Source organism: Lathamus discolor, chromosome 11 (genome assembly GCF_037157495.1).
Source record: "Lathamus discolor isolate bLatDis1 chromosome 11, bLatDis1.hap1, whole genome shotgun sequence".
Taxonomy (NCBI): Eukaryota; Metazoa; Chordata; class Aves; order Psittaciformes; family Psittacidae; genus Lathamus; species Lathamus discolor.
The window spans coordinates 6,722,310-6,738,300 of NC_088894.1; the positions used below are offsets into that span (position 1 = coordinate 6,722,310).

At 44.1% G+C, this 15,991-nt stretch overlaps 1 protein-coding gene across 2 annotated transcripts; it reads right to left on the reverse strand.

Annotated features, from left to right (window-relative positions):
- Positions 1-454: 454 nt before the first annotated feature.
- On the reverse strand, positions 455-15,991 carry UBE2V1 (ubiquitin conjugating enzyme E2 V1). Of its 2 annotated transcripts, none has more exons than XM_065691982.1 (4): positions 15,913-15,991; positions 5,064-5,212; positions 1,575-1,700; positions 455-1,181 (listed from the first exon to the last, which is right to left on the reverse strand). In XM_065691982.1, the coding sequence occupies exons 1-4, from the start codon at positions 15,932-15,934 to the stop codon at positions 1,035-1,037; spliced, it is 444 nt and encodes a 147-aa protein (XP_065548054.1). In that variant the 5' UTR covers positions 15,935-15,991; the 3' UTR covers positions 455-1,034. The 2 variants fall into 2 exon arrangements, with proteins under 2 accessions (XP_065548054.1, XP_065548055.1); XM_065691983.1 differs by having other exon boundaries at positions 15,919-15,989.

Genomic DNA, 15,991 nt, shown 5'->3' on the forward strand with positions numbered 1-15,991 from the left:
TTACTGCTCTTTTCACCACGTCAAAAGCCTATCTAATAACATCAGCCGTGGCCAGCTTGGCGGTGTGGCAGCAGTGCTGGAGGGACAGGGGAAATCCAAGTTTGCGAGCAGAATAGATACTCTTGTTTCCCAGGCTGGTGAAGACTAAATTTGTTGCAAAACCAAAATGATAAGCAGGAGGGAACAGGTCAAGTTATTGCCCCAACACTTACCCCTGCTGGCCAGGGGTGAGAAGAGTCACAAAGAGGGGCAAAAAGAAAGCAGCATCCCCGCTAAAAAGAGGGGAAGAGGGAAGAGATTAAAAGAACCCTGAATCCCTCACCCAAAGCCCACATCACTGGTGAGGAGGACCAGGAAGAGAAATACAATCTATGCCTTGGCCAAAGGGAAGAAGGAAGCTTGCCCGGATCAGGGCATTTAAAAAAAACCAAAACAATAAAAACCCAAAAACGACCACAGTCACATTCAGCCTTTACTAGAGATAGCACAAAGGGAGGGATGACTGAGGTTAGCACACATCCCCATTAGTAGTCCATAAAGCCCAGCGTAGTACTGGAAGCAAAAACCTTTGTGTCTACTCTAATAAATAGCCCTGAGCTTCGACTCTATTGCAAAAGACAGAAAAAAACCCAAACCCCAGGCCAGACACACAGCAAGGTGATTGTGGGATGGATGCTTTCACAGTTACATTAGATGTGCCACACTGGTCTTGACAGTAATAAATTTAAATAGACTTTTCCTGATACCAGAAGTTCAGCTATGTGGACAGTGGTTACACGACAGGATTATTTGTTATAGCACAAATTATATTTCAAATGGAAAAAAAAAAAAACAACCCAAAAAACCCCCAAAAAACAAACAAAAAAATTAGTATCATTTACAGTATCTCATGAAAAAACTTCCTTTGAATGGGAACTTCCTTTCCAGTATTTCTGAGGTCTACAAGATGCATCTAGAAAATTTACTACTGTGGAAAATGAAGACAGCTTAAATTGAATAAGGGGGGCATGGTTTTGTTTTTGTTTTGTTTTTAATTAATTGCTGTAACATTGTCCTTCAGGTGGCTGAGGAAGTTTCATATTTTCTTTAGACATCATTAGACGCCGAAGCTCTTGCAGAACAACTTTGATACTATAGGAATTCTGCCATTTTGCTAGGACTGATATGGCTCTGGGGTCCACCTAAAATAGACAAAAAGATCATTCCTGTCAGAATTGATATGTTTGATACACTTAAACCACCCCAAACCCTCCAACTAAAGAGCTTCTAAGAAATCTGAGTGGGAGAAATCAAAACAAGCAGAAGCAAGCAAGCAGTTTCCTATAAGCATTATAAATCCCTGCATGATGCAGCTACTTGTGAGTTGCAAAAGGGCAGGAAAAGTCAATTCCACGTTTTGATTTCGGAATACACTTGGCTTGTCCACTTCCCTCCTACCCCCTTTTCCTTCTCCTCAAGGCAAATGGCACCAGCAAGCAGTAAACAGTTAAGCAAGTTGTAAGTATGAAACAAAAGCATTAACTGGAAGATGCACATGAAAACCATGTTAAAATGAATAAACCCAAAAAACTTACCACTCCATTAGAACTATTTACTCCATTCATATTAATTTTTGTTACAAATCTTACAAATGGAGGTGCTTCTGGATACTTAGGCCCACATTCTATTTTAAGGCTGTATATTCTGTTTTCATAAATTGTCTGAGGGGAGAAGAAAGGGAGGAAAACAATTACATAAGGCAGTTCGGTAAGCATTTGGTTAAAACAGTGGTTACTTTGGGGACATGTTAACTACTTAACATGAGGGCAGCCACTTATATATTTTGTTGGTTACCTCTGTTTTGGGTTCATTTTCTAATATTCAGAGTATCACAGAATGCTACCAAATATTACCTCTTCAGGGTAATCAATTCTACTGGTCTTTTAAGCATCCGATTTTCATATAAGGAATGAAACTGGCATTGCTTCCCATTCACCAACTGAAGTGATTCTTTTAATCATCATATATAGCTCAGATACCCACTTTTCAGCTGATCTTTATAAAGCAGCTTCGTCTTACCAGTTTACTAACCAGACTCTCTTGAAATTGAAGCCATAGCTTTAACAGTTAGTTAGGCAACTATCTCAAGTCTGCCTGCCCTAGAACTGCACTTGAAAAATACTCCTTGGTCGTAAACCAACCTGCTGGTTCTCAGGAAGGGGAATTCCTCCCATTGCAAAGCACATCCCGATCCCAAACAGCATTATCACTGTCACCACAGCAGTAACACTTTACAGCTAACAGAAACCCTGAATCAAGAGTTCTTAACTAACTAAACAATGGATATAGATGAGAGACTACAAAGCTACACTGCATCTTCAATATTAAAAGTCATTAAAAGAAACAACAGTTAAGGTTATTCTGCATTCTGAGAGTAACTCATTCTGATGTGCTGAGCCAGTGCAGCTGGCCACAGAGCTCCAGCTAAGCTGGGCAATGCAGGAAGCTGGCAGCAGCATACAGCAGCAAAAGGATCATCATGGGGAAGTTTAAGCAGGCAAGACCTCCACATTCAGAGCTTCTGACACCATTTCCTGCACCTCAATGCTGTAACAAACGTTAAACTCATAAAGCAGTGACCTTGAGCAAAAATCCAGGAGAACGTGTGAGTGCAGAAGGCCAGAAGCAGCTCCTCCTCACCTGTGGCAGCAGAGCATAACGCTCCACCAGGATCTTAAGAACAATATATAACTCCCTGCAATCCCTCTCAGGGCCTGTTACGCCCCTGAATATCTTAATATTTCCCTTAATATTAATATCAATGAATCATAATTATTAATTATAAATATTAATTAATATTATTAATATTAATATTTTGATGCAAGCCACTACCAAAACCCTAAGAACTGACTTCCTGACTTGGCTGCTTCTCATGTGTGCAGATGAAGGAGCTTCCAACCAGCACTGGCCAGTGCTGGCTGGCACCAGTACCTCTTGGTCACTTCCCCAGCACCTCAGCCTGCCAGCCTTTCAGATGCCAGCCAGGGCAGGGACAAACTGAGTGCTGTGACAAAGTTCTGGGGGGCAAAAGTCATCTGTCAGCTCTGCTCAGGTCTGCTGAGCCCCTGAGCGTGCGTGGTCCACAGGGCAACTAAGAGCCCAGAGGTTCATGCAGGTTTTTAGGGTCTTTGAAATAACCACACCACATGAGGACTGGTGAATGGAAACCCTTGCCTGTGCACATGTCCACAGCCAATATAAAATATGTGCAGATAAAGCTGAAGTTGTGACAGTGCCACTGTTTTTAAATAGCTTGTATAAACAAGATGAATCACTGGCTGCGAAGCTATCTGCACAAAGTCTGGGAAGGAGAAGGATGCTTCCATGTATGGTAGCAGGGATATGCAGAGCAGCACCATGTATCTAACTCTGCACCACGATTCATTTTTTCCTCTGGGATGCCCACGATAAGACTCTTCCACCTGCTTCAAGCGTGACTGCTTTCTACCCAGAAGGAAATAGGATTTTCATTTTTATTCCCCCATTGCCAGTATTCTCACATCCTAGTAAGAAAAAATATGGTAATAATATAACCAAGAACAGTACTGAAAGCAGGACAGCCACTTATCAAACAAGAATGACTCAAAGTTCCCAGAATCTTTCCCAGTACAGCCCATTGCCTTCAAGCAATAAGAAAGCATGATGCGTTTAGAAAACATCTATGTCCTTAGGTGTGTCAGAAGGACAAAAGAAGCACAGCTGAACCATCTTCCATGGGAGTCCTCTAGCCTTGGTTGGCAGTATGACATGAACTACACGTTTCTATCACTTCTGGTAAGTCACCACATGTCTATTTGCATGCTGCAGTTTCTATTTAATTTTCTAAATTAGATTTCAAGGTTGCTTAAATTCTCCATGAAGTGTATGCACACAGCGAGCTTTCTTCAGTCTTACTGCTCATTAATGCTCTCCTAATGTTCTAGAATCAAATGCTGTTCTAGAAAATGATATCATAAACAAATGAAATGATCAAAAATGGGGAAATGTTAACAATGGCAGACAAAAAAGTAAACAACACTTCAGGATGGGAATACTGCACATGTAATGCCATTGTAATATGGATTCTTGTACAACCTCATCGTGTGGCAGAAAAGGCAACTGACAGAAGGGAAACACATAGGGCAGTAGCATGGTTAAAGATCTGCACAGGTTTCCTTATAATAGACAGAGAACACTGGAATTACGGGGAAGTGAAACTGAGGCCAGATACAGAAGACAACATCTACTATTGCAGGAAGGAGAATCAGCTACTTGCACTGCGTGGCAAGGATATTAAAGACACAGAACAGAGATACACAGTGAAACTGGAGACAACAGGCAAGTTTTGGGTTTAGAATACATGCATACATACAAAGCACAATAAGTCCTCAAGTTCACTACCAGAGTGGAGACCCACAGTTTAGTAGGGTTTGAGGGGAGAAGAGAGTGAGAACACAATACCACCACAAAGACGAGTAGCGTTGTAAGAAGCTACTTTAGGAAAGAACATTCAGAGAAGAAATTAAATTCATTAAACTTTGAGTTTCCCAAGTTAGCTGAAACTCTACAAGAGCAAGTCAGTACTGCTGCAATAAAAACCAACCCATGAACTCAACAACAAACAGCAGAAAGACTAGCAGTACTGGACAAAACATCCACGTTTTACCTACATTAGCTCCATATGTAATCTCACTAGCCGAAGGATTTTAAACCTTGCTGTATTCAAGAGTACAGGATACTAGAATCCTGGAATCTCAAAAGTTATGTCTTAATGAATCTGTAAATATAAAGCAGACATGTAACAGAACTAACCAGAGAAAGGTATTAAAAATATTCCAAATTAAAAGCAAAAGACACACAGATACATGAACCCCATTATTATATGGAACTTGAACCTTCAACATAAAGCACTTGCTAAAGTGTTTTCTTTTTCCACTCATTTGTGTTTCCTTTGTTTTCTACTTCAGTGGTTAGATTAAGGGAAGAAAAGGGAGAAGAGAAATAAGAGTAACAATACTATTTTAATAGTTAAGTACATAACTTACTCTTGGAGGTCCAATAATCATTCCTGTCCATCTTGTAAGTGTCATGTCTTCGTCATCTTCAAGGCCCCAGCTAACTGTTCCATCACCTACTCCTTTCTGACCTTCTTCAAGTTCTTCCAACAGACGAAAATTACGAGGAACTTTTACACCTGAAAAACATCAGAAAAATATTTTGAATTGAGAAATCCAGCAAAGAAATGAACCCAAAGTAATTGCACTGATGCTTTTGGTCATTCTACAGCAAACATTTTGGGTAAATCCATAAAAATAGCACCTGTTTTTCAATGACAACATTTCAACACTATGAAAAGGACAGCCTCATACTTAGCTTGGCTTTTATAAGCAAAATAAGGTATTCACAATTAAACACACTAGAAGGATGACAGGCCAGGTATTGGGGCAGGCAGTGAAATGACAGGAAACGTCTATCCATTCAGAAATACACACAGTATCACAGAGCTCTAACTAGCACTTGTCTGTATGATTTATAGTACAAAAACTTAGGAGATTCTGAAAAATCAGAGGCTTGACAGCACCCAACTTACTCAGAAGTCTTAAAATACCATTCAAGGCAAATAAAATTCCGAACAGTAGTTAATGTGAAGTTAATTTAAGTGGGCTTCATCAGCAGCAATAGCATTCTTTGTACTCATGACCTCCACCACTAAGGAACTTCTGCACTTCTTAGATGTTGGCACATTTATCCTCAAAACACACAGCAGAACAGGAAATGTTCTTATTCCTACCACATTAATGGAAAACAATGGCATAGAGAGCTTATGTGACATATCCAAGCTCACACACTAAGTCTGCAGCAAGAAAGGATCTTGAACCCAGGCCAGAGGGGACTTAATTACTCATTCTTCTTCAAGGTATCTGTAAGCTCAGTCATCACAAAATATGAATGCAGCCTAGGCCACCACTTCTCCTTTGTCTTGGGTTTGTGTGGCAAGGTTTTGGTAGCAGGGGGGGCTACAGGGGTTGCTTCTGTGAGAAGAAAGCTACCTCTGTGCCCAAGAGAAGCCGCCCCTGTGTCTGACAGAGCCAATGCCAGCCGCTTCCAAGACAGACCTGCTGCTGGCTAATGCTGAGCCCATCAGCAATGGTGATAGCACCTCTGGCATAGTTAAGAAGCGATAAAAAAACCCCAACTGTGTAACACCAGCAGCAGAGAGGAGTGAGAGTTATGTGCGAGAAACAAGCCTGCAGACTCCAAGGTCAGTGAAGGAGGGAGGACATGTTCCAGGTGCCAGAGCAGATTCCCCTGCAGCCTGTGGTGCAGGGCACGGTGAATGCTGCTGCAGCCCACGGAGGTCCGTGGTGGAGCAGATCTCCACCTACAGCACGGGAGCAGAGGGATGCCCGAAGAGGCTGTGACCTCATGGGAAGCCCATGCTGGAGCAGGCTCCTGGCAGCAGCTGTGGCCCTGTGGGGAGAGGAACCCAAACTGGATCAGGTTTGCTGCAGGACTGGTGACCCCACTGGGGATCCATGCTGGAGCAGTCTGTTCCTGAATGACTGCACCCAACGGAAGTTGGCCATTTTGATACACAAATCTCACATAACATGTTCAAGAATATCCTGAGGAAGTGTGATTCAGTAACACAGCTGTATGAAGAGAAACCTGGAGTCCAAATAGTGGCATCAGAAGAGAGCAGACCTGCACTGGCTATACCAAACCACATGTGTGGGGGCTGCAGAGCACGACTCAAACACAACTCCATGCCAAATTTGCATCCTCAATCCCCAGAGAGACCACACTGTTACCATGGCCGCTGAGTAATACCAATCTTTGGCTGCAGGACGAAATGAGTCAGTTGGGGCTGGTGAAGCCATCCCCATAAGATTAACCAAGCCCCAAACCATCAGTGGTAAGACAACCTCTTGGGAATCACTGTTGCTTCCCCTGCTTAAAAAGCTCCAGCATCTCCCCTCTCAGCAAGTCTTAAAAGTATGCAGTATGTACTTTGTACCTGAATCATGATTAGCCACCCCAGTTTTAAGTACACTCCCAAAACTCTCCATGCTGTAGCTAGAGGAAACAGAGAAGAGAGCAGTCTACCTCCAACAGAGGAGACAACAGAAACAGCTGGAGTATGAGTTGAAGGACAAAGTTTCACCTTTACTTACACACACAACCTATTTCACTACCGCAGCAGTGGATGCATGGGAGCGCTGGTGGTGGGGAATGACTCACTACTGTGATGCCTGGAGCTGTCTGGGTTTCAGCCCTGCCTGCTGGTGCCCAGGGAAAGAAACAGCCAGTGAAGGAAGACAACGAAGAAACAAAAGGTCCTTTTGGAGGGTGAACTCCACCCTTGGGTCTGACACAGAGCTCTTCAACAATTCAGGTGATGCCACAAAGGAAACCGTCATGGTTATTATTAGAAACCCAACCTGAGCCTCTCCCCACTCACAGACGCAATAAGCTGAAGCCAGCAAAAGACCTGCCTTGAATGTGCCATGTTGCCAAAAAATGCTCTCTGTGGACCACAATATCGTGATGCTTAACAAACATCCTCTCAGTCTCTGTGCTTCAGCACTTGATAATACCACTCCATATTTACCAGTGATTCAAAGATAATTTACTGATATTTACTTAGACCAAAGCAAATAACCCAGGAGGAATCAGCTTTATGGTAAGCACACACAGGTCACACATTAAAGGAGGCAAAAAACCACCGCCTGTCCACCCTCCCTCTGAGCATCACGCACCCTGCTCAGAGTGAGGCAGGAATCCCATGTGAAGAAAATTAAGTGATCATGTAATTACAAATGACATCATCACATATATATTTGAGAAGGCCACAAGCAGGGCTGAAAAGCAGCTTTAATTGTGACATTTGCTAACCAGAGCTCAGCTTGGCTTTACAACCTTACAGGAAGAGAAGGCCACTTTATTTCTGAGCCCTCCCCAGATCCAGCTGCTCTGATTCAGCATGAATCAGAGCCACAAGAGTCAAACAGGATGGTAGAGTTCTGACAAGTCTGAGGTCTACAGAGAGCTAGCCAGTCATATCGTGCACTGGCTCCTATCACACGGAAAAAGTTAACATAAATTACTCCTGCTTTTACAGTAACTGCTCACTTGTGAGCACTACAGGAGCATGAGTGGCAAAAGGAGGCGCCAAAAGAGAAGTATATAATATTAAAGATATTATGCACTTCACAGGAAATAAAATTATCATGAGAGATGACTGGTCACTTTACAACAAACCACCCTGTCCAACAGCATCACTGCCTTCTAAAACGTTTTATCCCTAAGCTAAAGCTCAGAGGTGCAACAGAAAAGAAGCACCTCAGCCGCTACAGAAGGCAAGTTCAGAGTCAAATCAATGATAGTAATTCAGCTCCTCTCTGACACTTTCTCAGGAGATTCAAGAGGAATAAAAACAAATCTACATGTAAAAGACTATGGCCATACAATCACAAATGCTATTATTTTCAAATAACCTGCCCTTAAGGAAGGCAGAGTAAAAGACCAGATTCACCCTTCTGTCAGCCTGGAAAGATGCATGAAGCCATTAAGCCAACCTCATCTCCTCTTCACCTGCAATGGCCTGCAGCACTTATGGTCAGCTACCACATCCCACTGGGACCCCAACCCCAGAAACCACACCAGCTTTATCACTTGTGGTTGCATGCAAATGTATCATCATTGATGTTCACTCTCCACCAAGATTCCTAGAAAGTGACCTGTTCTAGGCATGCACATTATTTGGCAAATGCTTTCCATGGCTAAACCATGGCAGATTCAGAGTTGGGAGATGTCCCGCACCAGCTGACACAACCGTGAGTCAACTACGTGTCATCTTCCCACCCTCCAGTAAATACCTTGCATAATCTTTTCAGCATAGCAATGGAGACTTTCAAGGCAGTAACCAACCCAACCTGTTTTTCTAAGAGTCCTTCATTTAACACAAGAAAACCTAAATAAGGTAAAAGGCAATTAAAAAGTAATCAGTTTGTTGAAAGTACATCGTTATGCATTTTAATTTAGCCTTTGCTATGGCTCAAGAAGACTCTCAAATAGCAGTTTCCTTTGAAACAAAAATACAGTAATATCTAGGAAATTGTTTCACTTGCAGCTTGCCTGCCCACAAAGAAACACTCCCAGAAATGGAACTGAAAACGCATTTCCAAGCAAAAGGAGGTATTTACTATTAATTGCAACAGCAAACCTATGAAAGTTAAATGATAACTGTACTGACAAGGTAAGATCTCCAGCAACACAGGTTTGTGCAGTCTTTCTGAAAGCTCACCTTTTAGTAGAGCTGCACTTGTGAAGCCTCAACCCTGCACACTAGTTCACCAGCTACAAAAAGTTCATTAACTGTTTCTATGGAAAACCAGAGAACAAAACTAAACCGCACACTGGGTTTCCCAGAAAGTGAGGACGTGTACTTTACAGAGTTCAAAGTTGCACTTAAGAAGCTGTTAGGTTTTGTACGACATCCTCTTCAGCTTTCAAACAGAATCAGGACCTTCTGTTTTCACCTCATACCAGTGCTGCCAGGCAAGACCAGTAATGATGAGCCTTTGCTACCACAACTCCTCACAACTCAGTTGCTTACTAAGCAGTGAGCTGCAAGACTGAGACAGCAAGCTGAAATGAGGACACGAGGAATTTGACTGTGTCCGGTCAATCTCAGAAAGGAAAGTTCTGCACTTGGAAAGAACAGAATTATTCCTGGAAGACAGTTAAATGCCAGCTTGGATTCTTAAAGTCCTTAAAGCACACTCAGATTTACTTTACACCACAGCACTACTAAAGATAAACAACTGAATGTGTCTTGTGATAGTTTACCAGCCTGAGGTTTTTCTCATCTTGAATCTACATCCATGTGAAGTATATAATTTGGTTTTAACAAGTTACAATCAACACTCTGTGACAGACTATACTTTTTAATCTTCCATTTTCCCCAGTTATATAGCGAAACAAATTCCATATTCACAGAAACCTTAACAAGCTGAACACAACACAGTGAAGAAAGGTGGACAATGTGCCTCTGAGTGTAGATCCTCTACTTGAAACATTTTCATCAATGTCTGTAGCACAAAAAATTACACCTCAAACACTTCAGGAATACATTTCTCTTTCCTTTCTAAAGTGAAATCAAGTTATAAGCATTTCTCTTCAGGATTAAAGGACAAATACAAGGCCCAGCAAAGCACACAGAAAGTGCACTTCACTCACTAGGAGCTCTAAGGAAGGTAACCCTCATTTTGCTGAAGATTTCTTGACATCTTCACTGGTAACAGGCAACTTATCAAAATGCCCTTTCAGGCCAATTTTAGCTGCTTTTGTACTAGCTCCCAAGTTGCAGTAACTCAAGTGAGCTGAAATCCAACAGCTTTTAACACCTCTGTTGCTTAATACATTAAAGCCCCTTCCATTGCTTGTTTTTTGTGTATCTGATACTAAGCCTTAATTACATCTTTTCCAATATATTTCTCATCTTTTTGCAGAGACTGCAACCACTGAAATTTTGACAGCTTACCCTTGCAGCACTGCCACTGTAAAGAAATAAGAATATCATTCCTCATCCAGTGGTATAGAAAGTTTCTGAACTGACAGAATATTTAAACCTGAATAAAAGGCTTTTAGCAACTGGGACAAAAACTTTCAGCAGACAAGAACTTCAGATTTCTTGCATCATCTTTATAGTCATGATTTCCACTCTGATAACACAGACAGGTACTGAGTTATTGTGCAGATCCAAAATAGCTTCCTGAGCACTTGAAACAAACTGAAGTGTTTTCTGTTGTGTAAGCTAGAGAACTGGTTCTGTCTTTCAACACTTTAAGCACTTTACTTGGAAAGAGATCATGTTAAAACATTTGTCTGAGGCAGACTGGCAGCATCACTGAGGTCTGGAGCCAAGTACATCCTGTCAGATGCAGAAGAGTTAAAATCAGATGCATTCTGTGGCTTATATCACAGGCGAAAAGCAAAACATTACCAGCTCAGCTAGAAGCTACTCCAGAAAATAAGTCACCTTGAACTAACATCCTGGACAAAATCTTTACACAAAATCTCAAGAGGGAAAACCCCACCATCTCCTCTTGGCTTTGTGAAAAGAAAAGGATGTCACTGACTGAGAGCCCAGCACTCTCCTCCAGCTGCCTCTTCTATCACAAAGTACTGCTAAGTTTTCTTACACTCACACCACCCACCAAGAGGCGAGTGCATGAGCAGGCTCACTGATTCAGAGATAGGCTTTGAAGAGCAAGATGCCACACTGGCAGACTAAGGCAGTGTTACCGGCTCAGTACAGTTTTAACAGCGGAGCTAATCACAGGCAGGCAGAGGCAGGATGCACACTGCTGGGCTTTGCTTCTGGGCCAGGCCCAGGACAGACCTGGGAGGAAAGCACACAAACTCATCAGTAAGTGCAGACAGAGTAATTCCAGCTTGACTTGCAATAGCTGAAAAACATCCTCACAACCTGACAGACAATCCCAACCTTCACACACCTTATCTGCCTGTATCATATCTTCTATGATTCTTAGCTACTTACATATTTAATACAATAATGAATCATTCTAAATTCTCAGCCAGAATGGTGTTTTTCAAATATGTTATGTAACTGGTATCATTATATATTAAAAGATTCAACTGAGTATCTTCTTGTAAATCTTAAACTATTTACCTTTTTATTTAATCTGCTGTAACCTTCCATTACAATACTCAAAGAAGCTCTTCATCTTTAGCACCTGCTATTTCCTGTGCTCTTACAGTCCATCTCATCTAAGAAGGCATAATTTATCTTCCCATTTTCTCTTCAATTACTTTTTCCCTACCCTTGAGTATTTTACTTATAGACTTAGAAAGTACTCAGTGGCTGGCAATATTTATTTTGAGATAACAGTGACTGTTGTGTGCAGTGCCCTCCAAAGGAGACATCACGGTCCATTTGCAGAGGCAGGTACACCTTCCATACCCTTCAATAGGCAGTTTCTTCCTTACTGTAATGTTGCATTTGCTTTTGCAAGCATAGATTTGAGTTCACAGTAATGTTATGGGTCCCTCAACAACTATAAATGGATACTTTTTAATACACTGTACTAAAACTGAGCTGTGCTCTTCTCTCCGTTAGGAGTATTAAGATACATGTATTAGCACTATCGTGACTGTACACCTAATGAATCACCCTTCTGTTGTTCTTCACATTCCTCTGACTTTGCCTAACTTATATCTGGGGATATCTTTTACTGCTCAGTGCATCCAGCCTGTTGGTAAGCACAGTATCTACCACAGCACTGCAAGAGACCCCTTAAACAGACCTGTGAGAGAAAAGTGGGTTGAAAGAAATCATTAAACTTTTTCCAGATGAAAGTTAAGAGAAACAGCACTTCACAGGCCAGCATGGTCAGGATTTGACCCACCATAGTATCAGAGTATGTGGGACAGCAATGTGGAGCAAGCTCCTGTAGTCTAACTGCAACACAGACTCCACACAGCTCAACTTCCCTGCAGGGCCACGGGGTGCATGAGCCTCTGAGGAGCCCTGGATCTCTCAGGTAGATCACCTCTGGTACCCGAGCCAGCTGAGTGCTTCTGCGTGACACTTCAGTCTGAAGGACAGACAGACATAAACTTACAGTTTGAGTGTTCATAGACTCCCAAGAAGGGCCTTATTAGAATGATTAAAGTCAACCCTTTCTTTTTAGCAATATATTAATTTTATGTGCAGAAATCACACATCATCAGCAATGCAGAATTCTCTGTATAAGTTTTTGTCTTGATAGTTAATCTTCTTCCTAGTAGCTGTGCTGTGTTTTGGTTTGGTTACAGTCTGAGAATAATGCTGATAACACACTGATGTTTTAGTTCTTGCTAAATAGCACTTACCCTGATCAAGGACTTTTCAGCCTCATGCTCTGCCAGTGAGGACGGGCACAAGATGGAGGGAGCAAAGTCAGGACCTGAACTAGCCAAAGGGGTATTCCATACCATAGAACATCATGCTCAGTATATAAACTGGGGGGAGTTAGCCAGGAGGGCTGATCACTGCTCAGGGACAGGTTGGGCATCAGTCAGCAGGTGTGAGGAACTGTACTGTGCTTTGCTGTTGTTAGTTAGTTGGCTGGGTTTTTTGTTTCTCTCTTGTTATTTCCCTTTTCATTATTATTATCGTGGTTAGTAGTAGTATATTATAATTATTAAACTGTTCTTATATCAAACCATGGGTTTCACCTTCTTCCTGATTCCGCTCCCCATCCCACTCCTAGGGGGCAACCGATACTGCTGGACCCTGCATCATAACATTTATTCCAGGTGAGGGTTGGTTTTTCTCCTGTTAATTATGTCTACCTGTTTATTAGATACAAATATCTGGCTTTTTCGTCTGATTCCCAGCACCAGCTCTATGACTTCCTTAAGTTACATAGACATTTGCTACCATTTCTTCCGCTGGGTCAGTAGCTGCTTTTAAACACAGACTCATTTTCCATCCTCCACCTCTGTTTAAGCTCCTTTGCAGAACTCATGGTATTAAACATATTCAAGTGGTTATTATCAGCAACTATGAATAAATTAAGGTTCCACGAAACGAGTATTAGCAAAATCTATTTTACATCTGAGTAAACACACTACTAAGCTACTTGCCCACAGTAAAGTGCACAGTGGTGGAGAACAAGGTGGTGTTATTTGTATGTGGTGGCTCTATTTGTATGTGCTGGGCAATGCATTCAGTGCAGTGTCAAGAGGGAACAGTACAAACTGCATTGCAGTGCCACCACCACCACCAGTAACTGGACACTATGTTGTTCTCTTTATCAGGAGAATCTCCATCACTTACTAATAAAAGAAGAAAACCCAGACCACTGTTGGTAAGACAGCCCGTGATTTACAGCCAGACAAGGCTCTAAGGCTCAGTGTAAGATGCTGGTCTGTACCTGAAGGTTCTCCCAGACTGAACTGGGGGTTTACTGCAAAAGTTCAGTTACTGCAACATGTTTGCAAGTCACAACTGATTTATTCTCCACCCCAATCTCCTCAGCAGCAGTTAAACACTCAGGATCTCACGAGTAGCTGAACCGTGGCACTTGTCAAATGCCCACACCACAGACACAAGACACCAATGCCCCTACCCACATCTACCTGGCTGTGTACTGCTTCACACTTCCAGCACTGAAGAGACAGCTTTCAGAAATCCCTGCAGTAGTAGGAAGCAATCCAAAAGACACCATGTGGCTAGCAGATGATGGTTAACGGCAGCTTATCACAAAGACCACTGGCTGCAAAAGAAAAGCTGTGCACAGGACTAGCTTTGAGCTTCACCACCGCAGTCCAAGCCCCCTTCCACACATACCCCTCCATGACCACTCAGACAACTAATTCACAAAGCTGCACTGGCTTAAAAAATAGAACACTTGCCTTGTTCCTCCAGCCAAACACAAACTGAAAAGTCAGCAGTTTGAGAGGATTATTGGGAAAGCATGGCAGCCAGAACAATGTGACACAGGAGGGGGAAGAAGGCTCTGCTGCATTTGTTGTGTATTTTAATCAAGTGTTCCAACACCTCACCATCAGGTTACGCTCAAACACAGATCTGTAAAGCACAGCTCTCAGCACAGCATCCACTGCATTTTGCAGCCTGTATTCACAATCTTGATTACTACAAGTTATCCACATTGCAATAGTTATTCTTAAAAGTTGAAGCTTGTCATCAATAGAGACCTATCTATTAAAAAAGAACTGCAAGATATTTTTGTTATATCTTCAAGAGAAATCTTCCGGTGATTCCAAACTTGAGAGGAAGCAATTTTAACACAAGTATTACAGTGACACATTGAAAACCCCATATGGGCCTTATGAAAACAGGAAAATGAAACAGGCTAAACAGAAGTGAAACTAATTTATTTGATCCAAGTTCATTAAATGATGTCACCAAAGAACCCCCACTCAAGATCTAGTAGCAGTATTTCTGTTTAACGTGAGATGCTAAGCACAAAGACAGGATCTGTGTAACTATTCAAAGCGGGCGAGAAGCAATTTTAAAGGCAAAAAGATATATATTGACTTGTGGAAACACACACATCCTGACAAGAAAGTTCCATCCCTCTGATGTAACAGGAAGATGTTATTAGTGAACAAGGCTGATTTCACGCACGTAACTGAAGCACCAGCTCAGCGATCACGGCGAACAGGGAACCGGGGGCCAGCTCCGAGCACACGGAGCTCACCCGCAGAAAAGGAGCCAGCCCGGCGGCCCTGCGGTGCCGAGCCCAGGCTCAAGCCGCCGCGCAGGGCTCGCTCTGCGGCTCACAGCGCCCAGGCCCGAACCGCAGGGCCGGGCCGAGGGCTGCGGGCCCGGGGCGGGGGGGGGGGGGGGGGGGGGGGGTCCCGGCCCGGCCGCAGGGCCCTGCGCGCCGCCCCAGCGCCACTTCCCGGAGCCGGCACACAGAGCGCCGGGGCACGCTGGCCGCCGGGCCGGCCCCACAGGCCCCTCCCGGCCCCGGGCCGGACTCGCCCCATCGGGGCCGCTCCCACCGCGAGGCCTCGGCAGCCCCCGGGGAGGCGCCGGCCGGGCCCGCCCGAGCGCCGCGGGTTCGGAGCGGGGAGCGGGCCCACCGCCGCGGCCAGGCACCAACCCCTGCGGGCCGCGCCCCTCGGGCCGGCCCCTCCGCCACCGCCCCTTCCCCGCGGCCGCCGCCGCCCTCGCCCCTTCCCCGGGCGCCTCCCGGCCTAGCGGCCGCCGCCGCCCCTGCGGCCCCGACACGCCCAGCCGGGCCGCCCGCAGCCTGCCGCCCGCCGCCCGCCGGCCCGGGGCTGCCCCGCAGCGAGGAGCGGCCCCGGCCGCTCCCCCCAGCCCGCGGCCCCGCGGCCCCGCCGCCCGCTCACCCGCACCCGTGGTGGCCGCCATCTTGCGCCGCTGCCGCCGGAGCCCCGCCCCCCGCCACACGTCAACGCAACGCGGGAA

Coding starts and splice junctions, on each gene's coding strand:
- UBE2V1 (XM_065691982.1), bottom strand. CDS start 15,934: ATGGCGGCCACCACGGGTGCGG. Junction 1,701..5,063: donor TGATTATTGGACCTCCAAGA/GTAAGTTATGTA, acceptor TTCTCCCCTCAG/ACAATTTATGAAAACAGAAT. Junction 1,182..1,574: donor TAAATAGTTCTAATGGAGTG/GTAAGTTTTTTG, acceptor TGTCTATTTTAG/GTGGACCCCAGAGCCATATC.